Source organism: Oryctolagus cuniculus, chromosome 3 (genome assembly GCF_051225735.1).
Source record: "Oryctolagus cuniculus isolate XC-2025 breed Fujian yellow rabbit chromosome 3, ASM5122573v1, whole genome shotgun sequence".
In the NCBI taxonomy this organism is placed as follows: Eukaryota; Metazoa; Chordata; class Mammalia; order Lagomorpha; family Leporidae; genus Oryctolagus; species Oryctolagus cuniculus.
Genome location: NC_142869.1, coordinates 147,767,968 through 147,786,459, shown reverse-complemented (window position 1 = coordinate 147,786,459; position 18,492 = coordinate 147,767,968). Strand labels below are relative to the sequence as shown.

The following is an 18,492-nucleotide window of genomic DNA, read 5'->3' as shown; positions in this document are numbered from 1 at the left end:
ACTTTTAGCAGTTCTACCATGATGGAGATATACATAGGAATATTTGTGTGATCTAGTCTTCACACAGAGACATTAAATTTCTCAACTTTTCACTTCATACTTTATCAGGTATACATATAGCTCTATTTCGTTTCTTTTCTTCTCTGGTATACTTCTTTAGAATAATTTTAGTAATCTCTAATGATAAGGTTTTGAGAATTGTCTTGAAATAATTGGAAAGAAGAAAATTCTGCTTGATTTGAGACTTGGAACTAGTTACCCTAATTAGTTTTACTAATTTCATGCCAGATTTGTAACTGGGGCTTTATTTTAAAGAATAGTATTGTTGGAAATTCTTTTAATACATAGTGAATAACTCAGTGATTGTCTAGTAGTAAAGGTGAATGAATTTACTACTGGGCACATCTGAAGCATTAGCTGCAGTGTACTAAGTACTTTATACATAGTATATAAGATGTGGAATTCTTTGACTTAGATACCATCACCTTTATTATGTTCTTTTTTAAAGGAGGAAGTAGAAGCTGAAAGTAGTTACATAACATCTCTGTGGTCATACCACTAACTGAAAGGGCCATGATTCAGTCCAGGTCTATCCTAAAGTGTATTTTTCCCTCACTGTACCATGTTGCCACCAAGGGTGAAAGCTATGATGATAGATAAGTAGCATGGTCTGGCTAAGTAGATATTTGTTAGCATTAACCACCCATTTTCAAAAAAATCAGAATGTATAAGAAGCTACTCAATGTGTAAACTACTTGAACATAGTTTATAAAACAATTTAATTTACCAGGAGGTTTATTTACAACATAGAATATGACTTTTTAACCTTTAGGCACTTCACTTCCAGGTAGAGTATATCATTATGTATATTCTATCTCAGAGCCCAAGAGAAAAAGTTCTAGTCAATTCACAATCTTCACAAACAAAATTTGAGATCTCTAGGAATGATTATTGAAAACTTACTGGAATGTTGGTAATGAACTATCCCTAGATCAATAGGAAAAAAGGCATAATTTCAGTGACCATGCATATGTTTTTAGTTAAGTATGATTAAATTTATTGAAGTTTTTTTAAATTGACATCAGCTTGTACAGTTTTATGGGGGGTACAGTGTTATATTCTAACACATGTATACCAGTTAAATGGATCAAGTCATGTAATTAATAGTTCCATCTCCTTATTTCTTTATGTTTGGAGCCTTTGAGCTCCTTTTAGTTCTTTGTAAAATGTGCAGTACATTACTGTGAACTATACTCATCCCAAAGAGTAGTTTTAAAAACAACCTTTGTGTATTTACATGAAGGATTTATTACTTAATGTTTATATAAACACTTTAAGAAGTTTGTGTTTTTCTTCAAATATTTTAAAAACTTATTTCAAGTAGTTTTTATGGATGGCTTTGGATGTAAATTCTAAACATATAGCCAACCCATAATTTAATCAGCTTTTTCTTTTCCTAGGAAAAATCAAAGGCACTAAAGTAATATATAAGTCATTGTTCTTAAATTTTCATATATGATGAGTTGGGAATAATTTATGAAATTTTTGGAAGGTTTATTTTATTTGAAAGGGTTCCTGAGAGGCAGAGAGAGAGAGAGATAGGGAGAGAGAGAAAGATAGATCTTCCATCCAGTGGTTCACTCACCAAATAGCCACAATGGCCAGGGCTAGACCTGGACAAAGCTAAGAGTCAGGAGCTCCATCTGGGTACCTAGCATGGGCTATCTTCCCAGGCACATTAGTAGGGAGCTGGATCAGAAGTGGAGCAGCCAGGACTTGAACTGGAACTCATAAAGGATGTGAGTGCTTCAGGTGGCTGATTTACCTGCTATGCCATAGCACTGGCCCCTATGAAATCTTAAATGTCTAGCAGATACATTCTGCAATGGTATATACTATTTTTGATGCTACCATAAATTGAATTTTGCTGTTAGCCAGGAAGATTTCAGATCTTGACAGGATTCTGGCTTATCCCACAATTCAGCAACTGCATTGTGTCAGGCCTAACCTGAGGCACCTGGTTTACTCAGGTTGAACTAGGCTCAGAAGCCCTCCTTTTTAGTCACTTCTTACCCTGGTTTGTCTCAGATACAGCCTCAGAGGCTCATTCTGCCTCAGAAATAGCTTTGAACACTCTTGCACTGAGGGAGTGCTTTAATTTATCACCAACCAAGAGACAAAGAACTTTAAACTCCAATAGTTTATTAATGATTAATCTAACAACCTTTGAAATAGGAAACGTTATGAGTAGATTTTCTTTGGGATAGTAAGTTTAAAACCATTCTAGAACTAAATACCATTGTGGAAAAGAAATTTTTATTTATCCTTCATCACATACTTTCACTCATGATACTTTTTGGAACATGTAGTCTTACATTTATGGGGTTTCATAATAAGTTACCTGATATTTTTGCCTCATTGCTTGAGGGTAAAAAACAATTACAGTAATTACAAGAGAAATAAATGAGAAAAATGTAGATGATCTATAAAGCAGTTTATCACAGATAAACAAAGCCTTTAAAAAGCAGTCTCAGTTGCTTGAAATGCATCAGATGGCTGTTATCTGAAATGAATGTAAGTACTTTGCATCTGGGCCAAAAGCCAAAGAAAGCAAAGCAAAAGAAAATTAGAGAAAGAATTTGAAAGGCTTTAATTGTGCTTTAACTCTCTTGTTGATATCTAAAGAGTATTTTTAAAAGAGAATTAGGGTAGAATGTGCTAAAGAATATTTATTGAAATAGTTGTGAATTACATGTTAGGCAATGATTTGTGACAGATGGAATTTGTATAATGACTCTTGTAATTTATGTCATCCTCTGATCTCTTAGAAATTTAATAGAGCAGGCAATAATGAAAACTTAACATCTGGTGATTTTTGAAAAAGTGGTATCTTCCAGTGAAACAACACATTGGTAATATGTGGAAACTATATTTGAAGTAGTGCCTCTGAGATGATGTTCTTCAGTGTTAAAGCAGCTCAATTACTTTTCATTCTTATAGTCTCAAATATATCAGGCTGAGTCTAACATACAGCAGGCTGTTGGAAAAAAGAAAATTAGTTATATATTAAAGAATGTGTTTCAGCCTGGCTGTAGAAGTCATGTTAATACTAGAATTCAAATTCCCTGGTGATATCATTTTGATAGTTTAGCAAAAAGGATGGCTACTTTTGGTAGAGATGCATGTTCTAAAGTTAGGTGGTTGAATCTTTTAGTAGTAAATTGTAGCATATTAAAACTTTTTCTAATTATAAAAATAACATGCTCAATGTGAACATTTTAGAAAACAGAAAAGTACTTTTTAAAACCACCAGATATCCAAACACCCCACAATAATTATATAACTTATGCAGGTATGATTCCACATCATGCTTTTTTCCCCCCATATAAAGACATCTTACCATTAAAAGTTTTTTATAAACATTATAAAATTCTTTCCTAAGGTTATACCATAATTCATTTCCATCCCCCACCTTTTATTTCATACTATCTAAGATGACAATAGGAAGAAAATATTTATATATAATTTTTACCCCCACTTCTTGTGTGTGTGTGGTGTGTGTATTCATTCCTTTGTTCTGAGTATAGATAGGAAGAGGGTTTTTCTTTTTATAGGTACCTATATATGAGGATAGGAAATGAGTGTGGAACAGAGGTCAACAGTTTTTGTAGAAGTCCAGATATTTTTTGGCTTTGTGGGCTGGAAAATCGATTGCAACTACTCACTTCTGCCATTGTAAACTGAAAGTAGCTATAGACAGAATGTAAATGAATGAATATGGTTGTGTTCTAATGGAATGTTATTGATGGAATAATTATATACTATTTAATTTTTCTATAATTTCACATATCACAAACTATTACTCTTTTGTTTTTTTCTGTCAACTATAAAAATACAAAATCAACTCAGCTTGTGGGCCATATAAAAACAAGCTGGATTTGGCCCACAAGCCAGTGTGCTGCCCCAGGTGTAGAATATTAGCATTCCTATTTTTTTCATTAAGTCTAACTATATAATACAATTTTTGACTGAGCATATCCCTTTTTAATGTAAGTAACAAGGATTTTTTTTTCCTGAGATTGAAAATCTTTTAAAGAAGGATTTATTTATTTGAAAGGCAGAGAGAGAGAGAGAGAAAGTGAGGGAAGAGGGAGGGAGGAAGGGAGGGGGAGGGAGGGAGGGAGAGGGATCGTCTATTCGATTGTTCACTCCCCAAAGGGCCACAATGGCTGGGGCTGGGCCAGGTCAAAGCCAGCAGCCTGGAGCTTCTTCTGGGTCTCCCATGTGGATGCAGGGGCCCAAGCACTTGTGCCATCCTCTGCTTTCCCAGGCACATTAGTAGGGAGCTGAATCAGAAGTGGAACAGCCTGGCTTTTCAAACCAACATCCATATGGGATGCCGGCACTGCAGGAGGTAGCTTTATCCACTATACCACAGCACTGGCCCTGAAAATCTGTTTTAAAAATACCTTCTGAAAAGGTACTTTGAAAGTAACACATTTTCACTTTTTTTTGGCTTATATATTTAATTCTGAGAATCTAAAGAAAATACACTTGAAACAAGAGTATTCTTAATGCAAGGCTTCAGAAATTGTACCGTTAAATTTTCTCTCATTCCAGGTGGAGACATACTGCGCCTTGAGACACTTTTAGAATGGTGGAGAGAAAAGAATGGTTCCTTCTGTTCTCGTCTAATTATCATTTTAGACAGTGAGAATTCAACCCCTTGGGTGAAAGAAGTGAGAAAAATTAATGACCAGTATATTGCAGTACAAGGAGCAGAGTTGACAAAGACCATAGATATTGAAGAAGCTGACCCACCACAGCTGGGCGACTTTACAAAAGACTGGGTGGAATACAACTGTAACTCTAGTAATAGCATTTGCTGGACGGAAAAGGGCCGCACTGTAAAAGCAGTATATGGTGTGTCCAAACGGTGGAGCGACTACACTCTGCATTTGCCAACAGGAAGCGATGTGGCCAAGCACTGGATGCTACACTTTCCTCGCATTACATATCCACTGGTGCATTTAGCCAATTGGTTATGTGGTCTGAATCTTTTTTGGATCTGCAAAACTTGTTTTAGGTGCTTGAAAAGGTTAAAAATGAGGTGGTTTCTTCCTACGGTGCTGGACACAGGACAAGGTTTCAAACTTGTCAAATCTTAATTTGGACCCAAATGCAAGATGTGGCTGAGTTCATACTACCAATTATCACTAACTTGCCATTTTTTTTGTATGCTGTATTTTTTTTGTGGAAAATACCTTCCTATTTCTGTAGCTGCCCTCACTTTGTCTTTTCTCAAGTAATTATGGTATAGGTAAGGTGTTGGAATAAGCATTACTTTATATTAAAAGTAGGTTGGGAATCAAATGCTAACTCTGTAAATGCATAAGAGATGTTAAAAATAACTGCACTTTCAGGAATGTTTGCATATGCCTCTGATTAGAAAGAAAGCAGTCTTCTATACTCTGTAATGGCCAATGAAGAATTACTAATGCCTTATTTTCTAGGCTTAGGGAATGTAGACCAGACAAATTGACTACTTTGTGAAAACTGTTAATTTACTTAGAGAGGATTCTTTTCTGTGAATGATAGCTTTGAGGTTTCAAAACCATTGGAAGGATGACACTCTTAGAAGAGGAAACTTATCCAGAATGAATGCAGATTTTACTTATACTCCATCACAGTCAAACGTCTTGCTTGTGACCTGTTAACCAGTGTATCTGGGAAGCCAAAATTATTTTTTTCAAATCAGAACATTCTTCATGTAGATAGCTCTAAGAGGTTAGATTCTATAAATTTTTCCTTCATGCATTGGTGGGGGGGGGGGCTTTAAAAACTGCTAATTTAAAGAGTCTCAGGGTAACAATATTTTATTAAAGAACAGTATTTCCAGCCAGAAATTCCTCCCAAATAAATTGTCTTCCTTTTGAAAAAGTACTCATAAAAGAAATTTAGCAGTTTCTCACTGACTGAATGAGAAATATTCAGTAAAGTTTTTTATCTCTATAGTTGCTCTGCTGTGAAAATTATTTTTCAAATTCCCATTAATTGATAGACATTTTTTCTACTGAAGGTCAAAAGATAGGAAAAGGTCAGTTTTTTCTAGTGTACACGTAATGTATTATGTAAAAAAAAAGTATTCATACTGGCAATTTTAGTTCAGCATAATAGTGTGGTTGTAATTTTTAAACTTAATTCGGTGTTTTTTTGTCTCCTTTAGGCAGGCACTGATCAGGGTATCTCCTTAGTGGTAATTCATTTCATATTCCCTTCCAGTAATCCTTGCATTCCAAGTTGCCATCTTTGAGAAATAACAAGAAGGGAACAGAATTAAGTTGGGAGGTAATCTGGTCTTTGTTACTAAAATGCAGTGACTTCTCACCATTGAAGCCATTTTCCAACCTCAAAGGAAATAATGCCTCCACTATTTTCTACCTGGTGACTTTGCACACTGAGGTCTTAGTTAGGAAGAAGTCACTTAGTGTCAGGGAACTTGTATACCACTATCTATGCAGCATTGTTGCAGTCTGGTTATTTTTATGTATTGAATGTGATTTTCCTAATGCTTTGAATAAAATTTTGTTAAAAATTAGCTTTTCATTTAATGTGCAAATAACATTGATAGTTTAGTATATTAAAAGTGGTAGTTATAAAAATGCTCATTTTTAAGAGTTCACATTTGGTGGCAGGTCGATTTTAAATTTTCACATATTCTGTTAAGTATTTATATTAGCATTACCCGAATGAAATGGTTTAATGTTTTATGACATGTTTATTCAGAAATAGTACAGTAGAAAAGCCAAATGTTAAAAATATGAGTTTATGGCTTCAAAACCCACTCAAACTTATGCTAAATAGAATCTTTTAAGTTTCTTGGCTAGGGATGAACAACTTTGCTTTAACTAAAGCAAATCTCTTCACTCTGAGAAAGACAAATAGTAAAGTATAGCCCCCATTCTTTATATAGTTTAAAATGGTACCAAAAATTACATTAGGTACACAAACTGATAGCCACAAAGCTAAGTTTTTGGTATGTATTTTCTGTTTTTCTTGCTTTTTTCTTTCATTTGATATGAATTTTCTGTAAACATCTCTCCTCAAAAGGTCTTTGGGCTAAAAATCTGACTTAAGCCTACTTATTAACCAAAAAATGTGCACTCTGATAAATTTTCCTACCAAAAAAACTGAGTGACTCTTCAGGATGGTTTCCTAAATTAAAGCTGCTGAGTTTAAAACATGAGTGTAGCAGAATGGAAAAGTAAGTATTGGTACAAGAAGTGTAAAGTAAATAGATACTTTTACCTAAAGATTAAAAAGCAGAGATGACAGTTGATGAAAATAATTAGCCATTGCCTCTTAATTTTATAAATTTAATTAGGAAGGAGTTTAAACTTAGAGTGAAATAAGCTATTTTAGGCAAAACTACCATTTTACTAAAAAGGAGGTGACATGGAAATGCTTTTTAAAATAATTTGACTTATTTCCATATATGATACCTGCTAAAATCACTAAAGTACCAGACCCTAAAAACATCTTTTGAAAAATCTATATATACCATTGAATATTAAACAAAGGAGGCAAGTTCTTTCTCTAAATTCAGTTATTTTATTTAAAACTCTTGTTTATTTTGATCTAAACTCTTCCTCCCTAGGAAATTGGCATTTGTCTTTCCATAGAATTCAACCTTGCTCTTAATAAATTCAAAATTCTATGGAAAAGTGATATGATATGATAGTGTTCTCATAAATGCTTTTAAAAAATACATTCTCAGTTAAAATGCATTTATATGTAATGCATTGGTAGGTCCATTTTTGTTTTCAGTAAAATCTATTTGTAATTGTTTTGTTTGTAACTTTTTGGCTTAAATATATTTGTTGTTTTGGGTACTACTTATTTATACATATTCTTTCATAAATAGGGCTTAGTCTCTAAGAAATATTCTGCTTTACTGTTCAACAGGTGATATGATAGTTAATATTATGTATGCCAAGGCAATGGTTTAACAATATAAGATATTTGACAGTAAACGATAAAAGGAGTTAGATCTGTCAGTACTTTTGCATGTCTTCTCTATTAGAAACTGCTAGACTGGTATCCCTTTAGGCAGAGCTCACAGAGTTAGACATTTCTGACAAGATTTCCTAGAAGAGTGCCTTACCCACAATAAGAGCTATTTAATAAATATTTTTGACTGAGTGAATGTATTTACAATGGTAAGAGAAATTGGAATCATCAAATTTTACTACATTTCCCCTACAATTTTATTTAAATGGATATTATTGCAAGATCATTAAGAAAATAATTTAGCAAAAGGAAAACAAATTTCATATTTGTAGTTAAAAGACTGAGTGTTAAGATGAGGGAAGGAAAAACTTTTAAGACTGATTTGGATAGCTGACTTGTTTTGGGGCTGAGCCCATTTCCATCATGATTCTAATAATTTTTAATTTCCCCATTACTACATTTATACATTGGAGGCTTATCGCAAGTGGAAATTATTAAAGTCTTGACTGCTGAACAAAGGAATTAAGCTGTACATATTGGTGATGGCTAAATTGTGAAGTCAGAAAAATAGAGCTGTTAACATAATTGGGTTAAGTACAAGTTAGGGGAACTGCAAGTCTTTTTAGAGTATCCTCCCTTATTTACTAGTTGTAATACATTGAAATAAAATATTACTAAGATTTAAGCAGTAATTATTTAGAACCATTCTGATGGGATAATTTACATTTATATATTTTAGGAAATATTAGATTAGCAATGATTCAAAATTGAAATGTGAGCTAACCAGGTTTCTTTAAAATGTTGGGTGTTTAAAAACTAGTTGATTTTTTAAAAATTGATTAATCATCTTATGTGATATAACATTTTGTAAGTTTGAAATTAAAAAGAGGTAAGCAATTTCACTAAAACTTTTTATTTGAAAAACAGGTCTCCCCATCTATTGCCCAAATGCCTGAAACACCCAAGACTGGACCAGGCCAAAGCCAGGAGTCCTGAACTCATGGCAGGTGTCCCATGTGGATAACAGGAACCCACTTACTTGGGCATTTACCTGCCACCTCCCCGAGTGCACATTAGCAATAAACTGGAATCAAGAGTAGAGCTGACAGTTGAATCCAGGGAGACTGATAGGGGATGTAGGTGTCCCAAGTGGTGTCTTAACTGCTACTCCAAATGTCCACCCCAATTTTAGTGAAGTTTTGTTACTTCATCCAGACTTAGAAAATATTGATTTATCTGAAATCAAAAATCTCAGCAATGTACCAGGGATAAATGAGGAACATGGCGTATCTTCCTAGAGGTTGCCATCTGCTGGTTCACTTCCCCAATGGTCATGATGCCTGGGACCGGGCCAGGCCAAAGCCAGGAGCGTCTCCCACGTGGATGCAGGACCCAAGCACGTGGACCATCCTCCACTGCTTTCCCAGGCACATTAGCATGGAGCTGGTTCAGAAGTGAAGCAGCTGGGACTTGATTCTCAGAGCACTCTTCATAGGATGTTGGCTCTAAAGGCAGCTTTACAATGCCAGTCTCTCCCTTTCTCCCAACACTAAATTTTTAATTCCATTTTTCCAGACATTTTGATGCTCCCGTGTACATCAGGACATCTAGTTGGTCATAATTTCAGTGTGGGAGAAAACGGAAAAGTCCAAGCAACTATGTTTAGGTAATTATACTCCATTATTCCTGGACAGGGGAAGGACCTGACACTGGGATATGGTATCCCAGGAGCTTAGCTGATGCAAAGGTTTAGAACCAAGAGGAGCAAAGGGCTAAGACTCAGGCTCTTGGAGAGAAACAGATATGAAAACCAAGCAAACCGCTCAGTTGATACCACTCGGAGTGACATGATCCAGTGCTCGGGTGACAGGACAAAGGCAGATGAGAGCAAATGAGAGGAAAGGCTCCCTCAAGTCACAAGAGCAAAGCAGAAATGCTGTGGATATATTTAAAAGGGTCCTGAAGTAGAGTAGCATAGAAGGAATGAGAAGTAATCAGGATTTATGAAGTGCAGTGAGATAGCTAACATTTCCCACTATTTCTTTAAAGTATTTTTTGGCAGGTCTGATTCATTTTTATGGTCTGGATGAAAACTCAGGCTGTTCCATAGGGTTTTTTTTTTTTTTTTCCCCTAGTCATACTTTGAAGATACGGCCTCAATTTAAGAATGAGGATGATCATTTGCATGGAACTAGTAAATATTCCAACTTCAAAAATCTAACTACATCCAGCTGGGGCAGAGCACAGGGCCAGCCACTTCTTTCTTTACCCCTTGAGGAGTGAGGGGAGATGGAGGGGTGGTAGGAGAGGTGGTGAGGGCAGGCCCTCTGCATGTTGCTGACCTTTACAGCAAGAGGCTTCCCTGATGCTCCTCTTCCTGGGGAGCTCCCATCCTCCCATGTGTTTATTTGCCTGACTCCAGAGACTAAGAATTTATTTGATATCCCAAGCTTCTCTCTACTGAGGTCTGTTTTCTGTTCTCAGCCTTTGTGAGCATCCTGTAGCCATACACCAGCCCAGTGTTCAGGGGCCTCCTTTGGTCAGTGGGAAACCCTTTCACAACCTTTGCCCTAGCAAGTGGGGCCGTGCAGGCAGATCTGCAATTATGTCTACAGCTTGTTTTAGTATCTGGCCAGTCCTTAGGGTTCCTCAGGCAGGAGTCAACAGCAGCCCAGGATGCCTGCCCTGTTAGCCAGCTTTTTGTTACTTTAACCAAAATACCCGAAACGAGCTTCTTGGGAAGGAAAAGGTTCATTTCGGCTTATACTTCGAAGGTTCCCAGTTCAAGATCAGATGTCCCCTTTAGTCTGGCATCTGCTAGAGGCTGGCAGTGGAAGAACATTGCCACCCAGTGAAGTCATGAAACAGACACAGGAAGCTCGCCTGGTTTATAAAACCAACCATCTCTGCAGAACTACCTTCCAAGGGCATGCCCCCAATAATACCAAGACCTCTCACCAGGCCCACATACCAGAGGCCATAGTTAGATCAAATCTCCACCCTTACTCCATCCACTATTAACCTAAGACTTCAGGGTTTAAAAGTCTGCAAGAGTTTGGGGAGTCAAGTCCTGTTCATAATACTGGCCAACTGTAGGTCCATGACCAACCTCTCTGAGGAGCCAAATTAGAGCCCTTTCACTAGGATTTGAGGTGAGGCATAGCCCCCCCAACAAGTACCCCCTTCTCAGTTGCAACTACTTCCAGCACTGTAAGGACTCTCCAATGAGACCTTGAAATCTGCCTTTAAGAGCCAGCTTCCAAAGCCTTGATATCTTCTAGATGGGGGGGATTTAAGTCACATGACTTATTCTTGACCTTCTTCATGGGCATTTTTCTTCCTTGGCTGGATTCTCACTGTCGTCACAGTGATTTTAAACTGAGGGTCTCTAGGTTTAGATATCGTTTTCCACTAGCAATAACTCATTTTAAGTATAAAGGGAAAAATTATACTAACAGCACCAGATTTAGGTAATATCACATTAAACAGAAAGGAAATCCTAACTATATTAAAATGTGTAAGAGCAGACCAGATACAGACACAGCATATTTTTGTAGGGGATGAATATTGTTCACCTGAACTATTTACATGGTAGCAAAATTAATTTAATCCAGTCTTAAGTAACCATATGAATCCATTATGAAGTAGAAAATACAATCATAAGTAAAATGGCAACAGCAATGTGGCTTATACTTTTTCCTATTTTCTGAAATTGGCTATAAACTTGTTTTAGTCTTTCATATCTCTGAAAATAAATTTTAATTTATTTCACTTTTACAACTCCTTTTTCCTCAGCCTTCCAAATGGTTTTGTGCTGCTCTTGGCTTCCTCCTCATTTTAATATATGTAAAACTATTTTGTGCTTTCCCAATTGTAGACACTGTATCTTATTTGCTAAGTTTGTAATGAGGGTATTACACTTCTGCTACTTCTCCACCTTTTAACTTGTTGCTTCAGTCTCTGGTAATTAACCAGAGTAATATCTCCATTTTATTTCATGCTTGATTCTCAGAGCTAACAATTACATTAGTATGACTCTATGAAGACTCTTCCTAGCGTGGCACACCTCCTCTACTTTTTGTTTCCAATGGTATTCCCTCACTGAAACACTTAGCTATCTGAAATATTCATAATTCTTTTTGGTTTTAAAAATTTTATTTCAATTTTAAAATTTTTTATTTTTTTAACTTTTATTTAATGAATATAAATTTCCAAAGTACAGCTTATGGATTACAGTGGCTTCCCCCCCATAACTTCCCTCTCACCCGCAACCCTCCCAACTCCCGCTCCCTCTCCCCTTCCATTCACATCAAGATTCATTTTCAATTCTCTTTATATACAGAAGATCAGTTTAGCATATATTAAGTAAGGATTTCAACAGTTTGCACCCACACAGAAACACAAAGTGAAAAATACTGTTTCAGTACTAGTTATAGTATTAAATCACAATGCACAGCACATTAAGGACAGAGATCCTACATGAGGAGTAAGTGCACAGTGACTCCTGTTGTTGACTTAACAATTTGACACTCTTGTTTATGGCGTCAGTAATCACCCTAGGCTCTAGTCATGAGTTGCCAAGGCTATGGAAGCCTTTTCAGTTCACTGACTCTGATCATATTTAGACAAGGTCATAGTCAAAGTGGAAGTTCTCTCCTCCCTTCAGAGAAAGGTACCTCCTTCTTTGATGACCTGTTCTTTCCACTGGAATCTCACTCAGAGATATTTCATTTAGGTCATTTTTTTTTTTCTTTTGCCAGAGTATCTTGGCTTTCCATGCCTAAAATACTCTCATGGGCTTTTCAGCCGGATCTGCATGCCTTAAGGGCTGATTCTGAGGCCAGAGTACTGTTTAGGACATCTGCCATTCTATGAGTCTGCTGTGTATCCCGCTTCCCATGTTGGATCGTTCTCTCCCTTTTTTATTCTATCAGTTAGTATTTTCAGACACTAGTCTTGTTTTTGCGATCCCTTTGACTCTTAGTCCTATCATTATGATCAACTGTGATATAGTATATAGTATATAGAAAGTTGAAGGCATGGCCCCTTTTGCCAGTCACTGACAGTTGATTCTTGCCTTTCTGGGCTTTTTTAATTTTGTTTGGTATATACAAATTTATGATCTATCTGAAAATACCTCTTTACACTTGGCTGTTCAGAAATTCCATTGTAGGGGAGGTGTTGTGACACAATGGATTAAACTACTACTTGGGACTTTGGCATGCAGTATCAGAGTGCTGGTCAGGTCTTGGATATTCCACTTCTGATCCAACTCCCTGCTAATGTGCCTAGGAGGCAGAAGATGGCTTAAGAAATTATGTTCCTGCTGCACAAGTGAAACACCTGGAATAAATTTTCCTGGCTACTGTTTAGAGCTGGCTGTTGTAGCTGTTTGGAGAGTGAATCAGCAGATGGAAGCAAGCAAGCAAGCCTCTCTCTCTCTTTAAAAACAAAACTCAATTATAATGGGTTGGGGGTATATTTTAGTCAAACTGAGCATTCCCCAGCAAGCAATTTCCATTTGAAGATTTGAATCTTTTTTTTAAATCTAGGTCTTCCACAAGGATGGCAGGGGCCCAAACGGGCCATTTTTCACTGCTTTTTCCAGGCCATTAGCAGAGAACTGGATCAGAACTGGAGCAGCCAGGACTTGAACCAGTGCCCAAATGGGATGCCTATATCAGAAGTGGAGGCTTAACCGGCTTTGCCATAATGCCAACCCGGAAGACGTGAGTCTTCTTAGAGCTTTGAGAATTTTAAATTTTCTCTCCATTTTTTGTGAGCTCACGTTACTGATGTCCTACTACCAGAATGAACATTCTATATTCTATTTAATTGTTCTATACTTTGAAAGACTCCCTTGGGTTTATCTTCCAATACTTCTAACCATTCTACCCTCCCCTCACCTAACACACTTTTAATGCCTTTGTAGTTCTTTATAACTCCTTTTTCATGATGTGAATTGAGTATCTTTGATTTTTCTAAATTAGAGGTTGTCTACAGTTTTCTTTGTATTTCTGACCTTTCTTTGCTTCCTCTGGGATTTGCTGTCATTGTCATTCTGTTAGGTTCCCTTAGTCTCTCTTTTGTATTCCAGACTTTCCTGGAATGTCTGAAGACCTTTTGCTGCCTGTTCATGGTTAAGGAGGAGACAATTAAAAAGCTGGCTTAAATTTCTTTATTCAGGATACAAACTCTGAACTTCATGGCTTCATACTAAAATGAAAGTGTAGGAAGCCAATTTTTGTGTTGTGTGTTGGGTGGATTTACTGTCAGGTATAAATACTATAATACCCTTTAGAAACTGTTTTTTGATCCTGGGGATAAATGCCTGACTATAAGTACATGGGTAAAAGGGAGAAGCAAAATTGGTGAAGATGAAGGTCTCCAGTTATTAATTTCACAACTGTCAGCTGAACTTCTTAAGCCCTTCCCCAGTTCACCAGCAGTCTCTGACGCTAGAGACTCCCTGGGGCTGTGCTAGGCGGTCAGATGCTCCACCACAGACATCCATGTTCCTGCTGGGCTATGGCCTGCCCCTCTCTGCCACGCAAGTTCTTACTCTTCTATCCGCTTATGTCTTCCGGGAATGTATTGAAGTTTCTGGCCTGATGGCACATCCTTCCATCCCCTATGTCTTGGTGGTATAGTCACTTTATTTCTTTGCTATTAATTTAATGCATATAAGAGAAGCTGCAAAAGCACATGTGTTCACTATCTTAAACTAAAAGCAATGTAATTTTCATTTAAAAAACATGGTGAAATTAACTTCAACCTCTGGTTAGGTCATAAAATGCTCCAGTGGAAACATTAGAAGAATTTGAGATAAAATATTCTCTTTAATGGAGTAACTGCAGAGTATATACACAAGCAAGTCTAGATGAGATAAGTTCTAGAGAGGGATGAGCCCTTCCTAAGTGAGCAGAAACTACAGCAGTTTCCACACTGGGGGCTTAATGCCTGCCTGAGTGATAAGGAGTGAGCCTTGGAACTGTCATGGACCAGGAGATTTTGCAGGAAGAAGAAACTGAGCTTTTAACAGCTTTTTGTACACCGACAAATTGAGTGTGTAAAGAGCATTAAGTTTTGGCCCCAAAATGCTCACGGAATGTTGGCAAGAAAGCAGTAGTGAGGAGGGCCTAATAAGCAAAGAGATTTCATGTTTTTATGCATTCTCACAGTGCTTGAATGTTAGTATTTGAATTGCTGGAGCCCAAACCACATCACATTTGAACCAAGAATTTCTGAAACAAGCCCCAGCTCTCTTCCAGTTCAAACACTTGGCAACTAAAGTGTAAGGGAGCAGGGGCTGGGCTAACTGGATGTGAACTCAGTCTGATTAAAGCTGCAGCACAGCTCCAGCTCATCTCAGCTTTAGGGGAAAAGTGAAGGGAAAGCCATATATTATAACAACCATGGGATGAAAACTTCTGGACACACACATGCACTCTCAAAATTACTCCCCACTGATTTTTAATGTTCAATACAGAATTACAAGATATAAGGAAGGAGAGGAATTGGAACCATTATCAGAAACAAGAGGCAGCAACAGATTTGTATATAGTCACAAGCAAGATCATCTTTAAAGACTAGGTTGAGGAAATTATGAGTATAATAGGCAAAGAGAAAGGAAAACTTTGGAACCAAATGAAAAATTTAAGACTTAAATATATAAAAATTTTGAAAATCAAAAATGGCAGAATAAAGTGTAGCCACAATAACTACAGCTGCTCTGGGCGGTGAAAAGAACAAAAGGACATTTCCAGGAGAGGATCAGACTGATGGAAATTTTCAGTGAGCAAGTGAAGAAACAATGAAGATTCCATGGGACAACAGGAGAGAAGACAGGCACTGCCGCAGCCAGCTGCACAGTGTTGTCAGCTGCTGCTGTGAACCACCATCACAACATGTCAAAGTAGAAAGAAATTGCTGTGTGCTCCACCTCTCAGTCTTAGCTGACTCAGCCTTGGAGCTTACTCTTTTGAACTGCCTAGCTTGGAGCATGGAAGCCACCTTGCTTGCTTTCCCATCCCCAACTCCTGCAGGACACCATACTTGGCAATGAAAAGCTGGGTATTAAGCCTCTGTTCTGCTCCTACCACCATCAGAATTAGAGTCAGGAGGAGATGCCATTCTCTTAGAAGTGAGAAGAGTCTGTGGCAACCCATGTCACTGTTGATATTGCCTGAGGGAGAACGTTGGGGACCACACTGAGTCTGGAGTGCTAATAGGGGGAGGGTGACTGCATAACCCCATGAAGTAAGCACACTGCCTACTTTCCATCCCTCCCACAGGGTACCTGGTAACGAGCAGGGAAGAAGTGTCAACTTAAGAAGGTAAGTACAGGATGCTGTGGCATGCATGAGCACAACTAGGGGATCTTATCTGAAGGTAATTCTGTGGTCCCTGTGGAGTTTGAGATTAATTTGGAAACACAGAAGATCTTGAATAGCTAAAGAAATCTTATACAACAAAAAAAAAGCCAGAGGCATCAGAATGCCACATTTCAAGACATACTACAAGGCATTTATAATTTAAACAGCCTGGGACTGGTACAAAAACAGATGGATAGACCAATGTAACAATAGAAACTACAGAAATCAATGCAAACATCTAAAACCAACTTATATTTGACTAAGGAGCTAAAACCATTCCTTGGAGCAAGGAAAGCCTCTTTAACGGTACTGTTAAAACTGGATTTCCACATGCAAAAATATGAATCAAGACCCCTATATTACACACTTCACAAAAATCCATTCAAAATGGGTTAAACACTTAAATGTATCAGAGACCCTGAAAGACATTGGCTCAGGCAAAGAATTCCTGGAAAAGACCCTAGAGGCACAGGCAATAAAAACCAAAATTATCAAATGGGATTACATTAAATTGAGAAGTTCTGTACAGCAAAACAGGAATGTAAAGAGGCAACTGATAGATGGAAGATATTATTTGCAAACCATGTAACTGATAAAAGATTAAATACCAGAATATATAAAGTGATCAAAAACCTCAACAACAACAAAACAACCTAGTCAAGATATGGGCAAGGATTAAAACAGACATTTTCAAAAGAGGAAATCCAAATGGCCATCAGACATGTGAAAAAATGCTCAGGATCACTAGCCATCAGGGAAATGCAAATCAGAACCACAATGAGGTTTCACCTTACCAACGTTAGAATGGCTTACATACAGAAATCAACAAACAACAAATGCTGGAGAGGATGTAGGGAAAATGTTACCCTAATCCACTATTGGTGGGAATGTATACTGGAAAAACCACTATGGAAGACAGTTTGGGGATACCTCAGAAATCTGAATGTAGTCCTACCTTATGACCCAGCCATCCCACTCCTCTGAATTTACCCAAGAGAAATTAAATCAGCAAATAAAAGTGCTATATGCACCTCCATGTTTATTGCAGTTCAATTCATAATAGCTAAGAACATGGAATCAACTGAAATGCCAATCAATGGAAGACTGGATAAAGAAATTAGGGGATATGCACTCTATGGAATACTACACAGCAGTAGAAAAGAATGAAATCCAGTTATTTGCAACAAAATGTACGAATCTCAAAAACATTATACTTAATGAAATAAGCCAGTCCCAAAGGGACAAATACCATATAGTCTCACTGATCTGTGATAACTAACAGAGCACCTAAAAAGAAACTTGTAGAAGTTAAATAGACACTATGAGAAGCAATGACTTGAACAGCCCTTCTCTTGACTGTCAAGGAAGAGTTTATTTTGTTCTACTTAATACTATTGGTTGAACTCTTAACATAGAATTAATCATAGGTGCATAAAATCAATTGAAAATAGATCCCAGTAAAAAAATAAGAATAGGAATAAAGAGGGAGGAGATGTACAGTTTGGCACACATTCCCAGACTTACCCCTACGGGTAAAGCTAAATACTTGCCATGGGACTCCAAATCCCATTAAGCTGGAGGGCACTAACGCAATCTTATATGTTAAAGTGATCATATTAAGGGTGTAATTGATCATATAGGTCAGTTTAAGGGTCAAAGGGATCACATAAATAAGACCCACTGGGCCGGCGCCGCGGCTCACTAGGCTAATCCTCTGCCTTGCGGCACCGGCACACCGGGTTCTAGTCCCGGTCGGGGCGCCGGATTCTGTCCCGGTTGCCCCTCTTCCAGGCCAGCTCTCTGCTGTGGCCCGGGAGTGCAGTGGAGAATGGCCCAAGTGCTTGGGCCCTGCAGCCCATGGGAGACCAGGAGAAGCACCTGGCTCCTGGCTTCGGATCAGCGCGGTGCGCCGGCCGCAGTGTGCCAGCCACAGCGGCCATTGGAGGGTGAACCAACGGCAAAGGAAGACCCTTCTGTCTCTCTCTCACTGTTCACTCTGCCTGTCAAAAAATTAAAAAATAAATAAAATAAATAAAAAAAGATTTTAAAAAAAAACAAACCACTGGTGATAACAATAGATAGTAATAAAAAGGAGAGAAGGGCCGGC

General features: G+C 37.6%; 1 protein-coding gene across 6 annotated transcripts in view; it reads left to right on the top strand.

The window, feature by feature from the left end:
* The window catches only part of TMEM168 (transmembrane protein 168), a 39,034-nt gene extending 32,436 nt beyond the window's left edge, over positions 1 to 6,598 (top strand). For all 6 annotated transcript variants that reach the window (XM_051848889.3, XM_051848890.3, XM_089328517.1 and 3 more), the window contains one exon: positions 4,621 to 6,598. In XM_051848889.3, coding sequence (XP_051704849.1) covers positions 4,621 to 5,168 — 548 coding nt within the window. In that variant the 3' untranslated portion in view covers positions 5,169 to 6,598. The remainder of the gene's footprint in view (positions 1 to 4,620) is intronic.
* The last annotated feature ends 11,894 nt before the right edge of the window (positions 6,599 to 18,492 follow it).